The sequence below is a fragment of the Drosophila serrata genome, unplaced genomic scaffold (genome assembly GCF_035046125.1).
Source record: "Drosophila serrata isolate PLE 108 unplaced genomic scaffold, ASM3504612v1 contig_361, whole genome shotgun sequence".
In the NCBI taxonomy this organism is placed as follows: Eukaryota; Metazoa; Arthropoda; class Insecta; order Diptera; family Drosophilidae; genus Drosophila; species Drosophila serrata.
Genome location: NW_028257259.1, coordinates 32,423 through 41,678, shown reverse-complemented (window position 1 = coordinate 41,678; position 9,256 = coordinate 32,423). Strand labels below are relative to the sequence as shown.

Here is a 9,256-nt window from a genome sequence, read left to right as displayed (position 1 = left end):
AGAAATTATTTCGAAATACGAGGGAGACTTAGCAAACTAGATGGATTTATAGGAGCAGTAGAGCAGGTGCTGGGCCTAATCAAAGGCGAAGATAGATAAAATGTAGGTGTAATCGCACCAAAAGCGGTAAGGAGCAAGATTATAGGAGCAGCAGATAAAGTCTTCGATTTAGATCAATCAGAGATAATTGGGACCAGATAAAAAGAGTGTAGATCAAAGACAAGAGATCTGAGCAGGATTTGATTATGGAATTGATACATATTAAAGAAAATAAGATTAGAGACCTTATACACCAAAGTCATGACCCTAAAAAAGGCCCTGGTGAGTCTGGCGAAGTTCAGCGAACAAGGCGTGTTAAGATGGCCTTAACAGCCGTTGTGTCAGCATTAAAGGGCCGGTAGGGGTAACAATCAGGATCATGGGGGTAGCCAAAATAGATAAGGCCTATGAAATAGAAAAAGAAAAAGCAGAATTAGAAGCAATGGGTCAAGGACTAACTGAGTCTCAGGACAATGAGATTAAGGAAACAGGAGACAGGGAAACAATATAACCCAGTACCCGATTCGCAGACTGGCACTTGGTCTCAGTATCGGTGGGCAGGAAGTACTCAACCGCATTTCCTCATGCCGTTTCCGATGTCTACCATGAGTGGATGGCCATGATTTGGATTTCCGTATCCAATGATGGGTAACACATTCAGAGCAGATGCTTTTAATAAGGGGGAAACTTCAAACCATTCAAGACCTTATCGAAGCTATCAGAAAAGGAATAATAGTTGGAACAGCAGGTGTAATTATGAGCAAAATAATCGGTACAGACAGTGGTACGGCAACAGCAATTATTAGAGCAACAAACCTAGAGACAAACCCAGATAAGGATATCTAAGGATTCGAACTTTTCCGGACATTCATATTACTCTAACAATTTAAGGCAGTCGGCCAACTCAAGACGGTTATATCGGCCGTCAACCATGGGTCAGTTGCATAACATCCCATCCTCTTGGATGAGAATTTTTCGCAATCAGCCTCGAACAACCAACAGGATATTTAGGGACTAAGAGGAGTCACTCAACCCTACCTTATGTATTAATCAAAATCTCTCCGGAAAGAACAATACAAATTTTAATTAACACAGGATCCACATTCTCTCTAATTCGTTCCGAATTGGCTCAGTCACAATATGTGAAAGACATATTAGACCCAATAGCGATTAAGACGAATACGCAATCCCATAAAATTTCTATAGGGAGCAAACTTACCAAGGTTCAAAGAGCTCGTAGGAGTATGATAGTCTAATCGGAATATCGGGCTAATCACTAAATATAGACCAAGCGAGGTTTAGGCAATAGAAGCATGAACGAAAAGAGTAATCCGTGTTCTAGTACAGGTAAACAATGGGGATTTATTGTTAAGGGAAAAAAAGTGAAGGAGGATATGATCTTTTTAGAAGGTATTTACAGGGCGGTGGCTCGACAGAGCCTGGTAGAACAAACCAATTTCGAGGAGAGACCATTAAATGTGTAACGGAACTGCCTTTCTTTGGGCAACGCCGGGCTAGCTCAGGGTGCCCAGGGCTGGGTCCGACCCAAGGCCCGCAGTCCGCACAATTTAAAATACCGAATTAATCGGACGTCTCGGACTAAACTACAAGTGTCATCACTAACAATACAAAAAGGTAAACAAACAACAAAAATTAAGCTGCTGGGTTGAATTTGTGGCTTGGCTGGTTCCGCCACGACGCGCCCACCCATCCAGTGATGCCTCCTCCACATTTCGGGGCATCACCCATCTCCGGCGGGCCGGAGCTTACTCCAGGCGGTCTAGCGACTGGCCCATCTCCCCCCAGGTAAAACTTACTCCATTTTCATTTTAATCTTTTACTGGCTATTGATTATAAATTTTTGGCATCTTACATCTAACAGAGTTACAAATATAGTTGACGAGTAACTCGTCCACGGCGAGAACGTGGCCTCAGCCAGGGATGCGCTTGCACCAAGGCTGCCTTTTATTGGGGACCGACAACGTTGGCGGAGGAGAAGCTTTTCGGCCACAAATTGGCCACGATTGGCTAACAAGTAATTTTCCCTCTTTCACCTACTATCCCTGCTGGAGCTCCATGAGAAATAGCCTAGGGTCGGGGTTCAAGCAAAACTGAGAGCTTACTACTGGCTTCTTCCCCGTTCCCCTATTGGTCGCAGCGCATGGGTTGCACCAATCCCGGACCCAGGATACGATCAATCCGGAGGGCGAGACAATCACACTAATACCTTACATCTAACACTAACTAACAACAACACTAATGTCTTACACCTAACAACAACAACTTAAATTTTTGTTCTTTTATCCCAGCTCGCCCTGGTTTGGCGCCGGGTGGTAAGGGCTGCCCGCAGGTCGGCGGCAGCTGCCTGGGCAGAAATTAATACGCAATTCGCCCCTTATTTCGTCCCATCCGGAATTTCCTGCAGTGGCTCAGCCGGCTGCTCTGGGTGGCGGAACTGTGCTGCGGCGGCGGCTCAGCGGATCTGGGGTCGTCTTTGGGCTGCGGCGGAGGCAACGGCTCCGAAATTGGCTCCGGCCGGCGGACTTGGCTGCGCCGGTCACTCTGGCCGGTGGTTGTTGGTTGCGGCAGCGGCGGCAACGGCTCAGACGTTTGCGTGGGCCGGCGGTGGCCAGCAGCTCGGGCGGCGGCTCTGGGAAAACGGCACTGGGTGGCTCTGAGGCGACGGCTCAGGAAAACGGAACTGGGTGGCTCTGAGGCCACGGCTCAGGCAAACGGCACTGGGTGGCGATAGGTCACGTCTCCAACTTGATTCCGGGATCACGTTTTTTTCTTTCCGAAGTTAACCGCCCGAGAATCACTCACCACGTCATCCATCCAGATTTTTTCTCCTCGTTTTTTTCCGCTCTCACCTCCCTTTATAGCCCGGTTTCTTTCCTCCGTTCCAGACTCCAGCCGTTAGTTTTCGTTGCCCTTGCCGAGAGAAAGGGCTAGAACCCTTTCTCTTAGGCCGCATTCGAACTTCCCGGTTCGCTAATTTTCCTCGCCCGCCTCCTGGTCCTACCAATTCCACCTATCCCTATCGATATATCGATAGTCCTTCAGCCCGTTCCCACCCGAAATGCAACACCACCCAAGGAAATGGGGAGCTGCTGCCGGCTTCCAGCGGCTCGACAGGATCATTGGGAGCATTTAGATCTTTATCTCCGTACGGTGCCCAACGCGGGGCCCACGTCTTACGGGAAGTACCCTTTCTCCAGTGTCTGGTCCATGTGTACTTATATGATCCCTCTTCCAGGTCACACGCGGATATCTTTGGCGTGGTATACACCCAAACTCCGGCCCTGCATGTCCTCGAGCTCGTACGCGTTGCTGCCTATCGTCCTCACCACCCTGGCCTTGAGGAACTTCTTGGCAAACTTGGCGTTAAATTGCCTTCCGAAGTCGCTGAGAACGAAATTCCGGCGATACACCTCCTGGCCTGGCATTGCGGTGAACTCTCTGGCCCTCTGGTTATAGCGTCGACGACAGCGGTCGTACGAGGCCTCCAGACACTTGCGCACCTTCTCCTGCACGACTCGGAGCTTGTCAGCCGTTGGCATCCCGGCCATCTCATGGGCGCACAGAAACTGCAGCTTTCTGGCCAATCGGTAGCTGGATCCATGCAGGAACATGTGGTGTCCGAACAGCGTGAAAAACGGTGCTTCGCCCGTAGCCGAGTGGATTGTGTTCCGGAAGGCCACTTCGATCTCGGGAAGGTAGGCATCCCATTCCCTATGATCGTTCTCCAGGAACCCTCGGATAGCCCCCAGAACGCTCCGATTCACCCGTTCCGCTGCGTTGCTCTGTGGAGAGTATATCGGAGTTTTCAAGTGCCGAATCCCAAAACTCTCCATGGCCTCTTCGAAAACCTTCGACACAAACTGTCGTCCATTATCCGAATGCACGATGTCTGGGACCCCGAACTTGTAGAAGACCTCGTTTATGAGGAAATCCACAACATTTGAGGCTGTCGCTTCCTTCATGGCCTTCAGGAACGTATATTTTGAAAAGTGGTCCACCACAATGAAGATCCAGGCATGCCCTTTCTTCGACCTCGGGTACTTGCCAAGGAAGTCGATGTACAGCTTCTGGAATGGCCGCTCCGTCTGTACTCGCTCACCGATTCCGACCATCATACGGTGATTCGGCGCCTTCGACTCCTTGCAGACCTGGCATCTTCGAACAAATTCCCGAACCTGCAGGACCATCCCGGGCCAGTAGAACTGCAGCCGAAGGATCTCCAGTGTCTTCCCCATTCCGCCGTGAGCTGCCTTTGGGTCCGTATGGGCTCGCTCTACCAGGCTGTGGGTCAGACTCGGCGGTATCCAGAGCTTCCACGCCGATCCGTCCACCTCGTCGTCCAAAGTTGCTGGGGAGGTTCGCTTGAAGATGAACCCGTCCTCAATCCTAAGATCCGGTAAGTTATCCTCGTTGCCCAGGATCTCTTGGACTAACGCCTGGTACTCCATTCCAGCAAATTCGGTGGTCTCAAAACCCAGAAACTCTGTCAGGCCCACAGAGATCTCCTCCACGCATCGCGAAAGCGTGTCTGCCACCACGCTCTCGCTACCTTTCCGGTGTTCAATGGTAAAATTGAATCCCTGGAGCTGAAGAGACCACCTGGCCAGGCGTCCCGACAGATCTTTCATGGACATCAACCACTTCAAGCTGGCGTGATCCGTGATGCACGTAAACGGCATGCCTTCCACATATGGTCGGAACTTCCGGATCGCCAGGAGGGCTGCCAGGCACTCTTTCTCGGTGACGGTGTAATTCACCTGGTGCTTGTTCATCTTCGCCGAGAAGAATGCTATCGGCTGCTCCTGGTTGTCCTCGTTCTTTTGGAAAAGAACGGCTCCAACCCCGATGTGTGATGCGTCACACTGAATATAAAAGTGCCGCTTGAAATCGGCGTGCACCAGGACTGGTGCCGTGGTTAGCGCCATCTTCAAGGCTTCCACTGCCAGCTGCGCATCCGGACTCAATGAAAACTTGTTCCCAGTTTTCTTGAGGGATTCGGTCAACGGCGCTGCTAGCGTTGCGAAGTTTCGAACGAATCTCCGATACCAGCCTGCTGTTCCCAGAAACGCGCGCACCTCCTTCATTGACCTCAGCTCCGGCATCCTCCTGATTGCCGCCACTCTACCGGGATCCATGCTCAGACGACCTCCACCCACGACGAAACCCAAGTAAGTCAAAGACTTGAAGCAGAATTTAGATTTATTCATGCCGATAGTTAATCCTGCTTCTCTTAGGCATTCGGCGACTCGTCGTAGGTATCGGAAGTGCGTCTCGATGTCCGGGGCCAGAATGAGAAGATCGTCCAAGTATAAAAAAACTTTGGATCGGATCTCGGCTGGGATTACTCGATCCATGAGTCTAACCAGCCTCTGTGCCGCATTACAGAGCCCGAAAGGCCTCACCCTGAATTGATAGAGGGGCCGACCAGGAACTGTGAACGCCGTTAACTCCTTGCTCTTCTCGTCCAGTTCGATCTGCCAGAACGCAAATTTCAAATCCACGCTGGAGATGAACGCCGTTTGATCGATTCTGGACAGGATTCCATCGATACTAGGCAAGGGGTAAGCGTCCTTGACGGTTACGTCATTAAGTTTCCTGGCGTCTAAACAAAATCTATTCTTTCCAGGCTTCGACACCACCGTCGTCCGGTTACTCCAAGGGCTCTTGCTCTCCTCGATGACTCCCAGGGCTAGCATCTTGTCGACTTCGTCCTCGACCACCTTTTGCTTCGCTGGAGACATAGGGTAGGGTCGGTCTTTGAAAATTTTGGCGCCTTCCACCAGCTCTATGGAGTGTTTCTCCAGGCCAGTCGTTCCCAAACCATCCTTCTCGAAGGTGAGGAACCTCTGCTTGATTGCCTCTAGCTCTCGGTTCTCGGCTTCAGATAATGTCCAGGATTCAGGGTCCGTCTTTTCCTCGTCGTCATCTTTCTGGTCGGCGTAGTGTTCCATCTCCCTGGCGTGAACTTCTTCGGCTTTCTTCACCCCTTGAACCGGGATATCTCCAACTTCGGCCGGAGCCAGGTCAAACGCCCGCCAAAAGTCGACGCCGAGGTATGCCGAATGAATGTTTTCTACCCTTCCCTCATACTCCACAGGTACCTCTATCCGGCCGATGATCGATCGATCCTCTCCAGCGGCAGTTCGAACCACCGAGAAGTACCTCTGCACCGGCACACCCATCGCGTCCACCAGTTCCCTGCAGCCTTTTCCGAGCAGACTGACGCTCGCTCCGGTGTCCAACAACCCAGTCAACTGCTGGCCTGAAATCGTTACTCGGGCGAACGGTCTGGGATCCTGGGTGCCGCCCCGCTTGACGGCCGCGACGACTTCTCGGCGCTTCCGCTGGCGTTTCCGAAACCGATCTCGTGCCTTTCGAACCGTCCGGGAGACCTCACGCATGCCGCTCAGCTGATGCTCCTCGAATATACGGTTCCTGACCTCTAAATACCGTCGCATGCGCTCTTCATAGGGTAAGTACCTTAAATTATTTGAAGAATTATCCTTAACGTCTATCTTGTTATTTTTTGGGTCTCCTACTGCGCGGAATTCCGCGTTGGGCGAGCCCCTTCCGCTCTGGGATCGCCCCGCCGTCCGTTTCCCATAAAATGCGGGCACTTCGGAGCGACGGTGTCGGCCTTTCCGGAACGGAAACAAAAAACTTTGTTCAGCTCCTGCCCGCAATCCCGAAAGCCGTGGTCCATGGCTCCTCAATTCCAGCAGCCAGCCCGGAAAGGATTTCGAGGCCGCTCCCGAACTTCCTGCACTTGCAGTGGTTGCTCGTCTTCATCCTCCTCTGGCTCTGGAGCAAACGCCTCGCTGACTCGGTTCCGTTCCGCTCCTTGGTAGCGCGTTGGTGGTGGGAATTGGGCCCGAGCTCTGCGTCCGAAGGTACGCTCCACCTCGAGGCTCTCCTGCCGCAGCTCATCCACAGTGAGTAGCTCCATCGCATACATGAAGCGAGCGATCCCTTCTCTTAACCCTTTTTTCATCACCTTAACCAGGTGACGCTCCGGCATCGGCTTCCTCAGGCGAGAAGCAAGGGTTTGCATCGCGTGCAGATAATCATCTACGCTCTCCCCTGGTTGCTGCTCCCGCTGCAGTAGCTGATGCATCCGCTGATGCTCCGTCTCGTGGCTCTGGAACCGATCTAGCAGCGCTCGGCGTAGCTGATGCCAGCTGTCCAGTCGGTGCTGCAGCACGTGGATCCAAAACCACTCCAGGGCCCTACCTGTTAGCAGCGTGTGGAAATTTCTCATCACCTCGGCCCATGAGCAACGCGATTGCCTCTGGAGGTACTCCAAGCGAAACAGGAAGCCTTCGATGTGGTTCCGCTCGTCCTCACCGCTGAACGAGACGTTCCACCTATCCACCCTTGTGACCTGGGGACTGACTCCTGCATCCCAGTTGACGTACGTCCGTTCGTCACGGAATCCGCCGGCGCGGCGGTCTTCGACACGCCAGTTCCGACCAACGCTGTCATCCCGACGCGTCTCCTCAACCTCGGTGGAACCGTCGGGGCTGAATGAGTAGATCTCGGCTGGATCTGGCGCCCTCTTGGGCGGCTTCGGCGGAACTCGTGGCGTAATCCTCGTTGCATGACCGACGGACGTCTGTCCATGCCTGGGTACCGCTCCGCGGGCGTCGTGCACGGGCTCCCTCGCTCGTCCAAACGGAGGTGGTGGCTGCTGTGGGCGCTGTTGTTGTCCTGTTGCTGTCGACTGCTGCTGCTGACTCTCGATCCCTCCAGGTAAGTGCTGCTGCTTTGTGGCGGGTCTCAAAACTTCATTAATCAGCTTCATCATTTCCAGAAACCCGGCCCGCATCTCGTCCCGCAAGCTCTGGCTGATCCCATCTTCTTGGGTCTTGCGGTATGTTTCCGCCGCCTGAGCCAGGGCGAGGTTCACCGCCGACTTGGCTGTGGAATCTACGGGCGGATCTTGAAAATGTACTGCCCGCTGAGCGGGATCCATTCCCATCAGATGGTCAGCTGTGGCCCCGATCGCCTCGAAGTCTAGCAATTCAGTCTTTGCTTGCTCTTCCGGCTCCTCCAGCTGTTGGTCTTGCCGCCGAGAATGGGGTGTCCTCGGCAACCCCATAGAGGCCGTTGCACATGTAACAAATATGTAATTAAATAACGCAATAAATAAATAAATCAATAAATAAATAAATAAATAAATAAATGGAGAAATAAATATACGAATAAATAGATAAATAAATCTTCTTCTACCTGCGTACTCAACCAAAAAAATGCACTAACTTTTCTTTTCCTTTCTAAATTTCAGGGGTGATGGAGCCGATCAACCGCCGGTGGCTCCGTGCCAGATTCCCGCGTCATCAATTCGTCCCAGTAGTTTCGACTCCGGCCGCTCGTCAACTGGGCTAACTTTCAGCGGTGCTGAAAGTCACCAGTTAAGGACATCGGCTTACAGCCAAAAACTAGGAAACAGATTAAATTATTTCTAGGTTTGTTGGGGTACTACTGGAAATTTGTACGGGTCTTCGCGGCTTTAATGAAGCCAATGACATAACAATTAAAGGGCAAAAAGACCGTACAGATAGATCAAGAATACAAAGAAGCACTTGAGGTATTCAAAACCGTAAGCCTAAACGAAAGCTCTTTTCTATTAGATCTTCGTCGTGTCAAGCCAGTTTATTCGCCGGGTCCCGACGGAATTCCTGGCTGTGCGCTCATCTATTGTGCCGACGCCCTGTGCTATCCCCTTCTGAAATTGTTTACCTTGACCTTAGAAACCTCCCACTTTCCCATTATTTGGAAGGAATCGTTTAGTTGTCGGCCATCCCTAAACTATTTGAAAACATTATTTCCTCTCACTTACAGCACCTTTGTAAATTTGTTATTCATGGTTTTATTAAGCGAAGATAAACAACAACAAATCTTTTGGAGCTCTCTTTCTATATTATAAAGGGCTTCCATAATAATTTTCAGATATATGTAATCTATATGGTTGACTCTGTTAACCATTCTCTCCTCTTCAGAAAACTCGATTTAATGGGTTTTCCAAGTGATCTTAATTGGATCTCAAGTTATATGAATGGCAGGACGCAAAAGGGCCTCTTTAAGAATAATTTATCCAATGTTCTAAGGGTCCCGCAAAGAAGACATTTGACACTTTAATTGTTTACATTATTTTTAAATGACTTGCCCAAAGTCTTGACTAACTCCAGAGTGCTTA

At 51.1% G+C, this 9,256-nt stretch overlaps 2 protein-coding genes across 2 annotated transcripts; both read left to right on the top strand.

The window, feature by feature from the left end:
- Positions 1 to 4,932: 4,932 nt before the first annotated feature.
- On the top strand, positions 4,933 to 5,472 carry LOC147642748 (uncharacterized; the record flags this gene model as incomplete). The annotated part of the gene is made up of 2 exons (XM_086838964.1): positions 4,933 to 5,228; positions 5,295 to 5,472. Coding segments are annotated over 2 exons (474 nt in total), but the record flags the coding sequence as incomplete, so codon positions are not given.
- Positions 5,473 to 6,667: 1,195 nt separating this feature from the next.
- LOC147642747 (uncharacterized) lies at positions 6,668 to 8,071 on the top strand. Its single transcript, XM_086838963.1, has 3 exons — positions 6,668 to 6,992; positions 7,064 to 7,809; positions 7,871 to 8,071. Exons 1-2 carry the CDS (start codon positions 6,668 to 6,670, stop codon positions 7,408 to 7,410), a joined length of 672 nt encoding a protein of 223 aa, XP_086695089.1. The 3' UTR covers positions 7,411 to 7,809; positions 7,871 to 8,071.
- Positions 8,072 to 9,256: the final 1,185 nt, after the last annotated feature.

Bases quoted from the DNA above. Each gene is read 5' to 3' on its own strand.
- LOC147642747 (XM_086838963.1), top strand. From the start codon at position 6,668: ATGCGGGCACTTCGGAGCGACGGTGTCGGCCTTTCCGGAACGGAAACA. The intron at 6,993-7,063 runs GTGAGTAGCTCC...CACCTTAACCAG, and splicing joins CCTGCCGCAGCTCATCCACA to GTGACGCTCCGGCATCGGCT.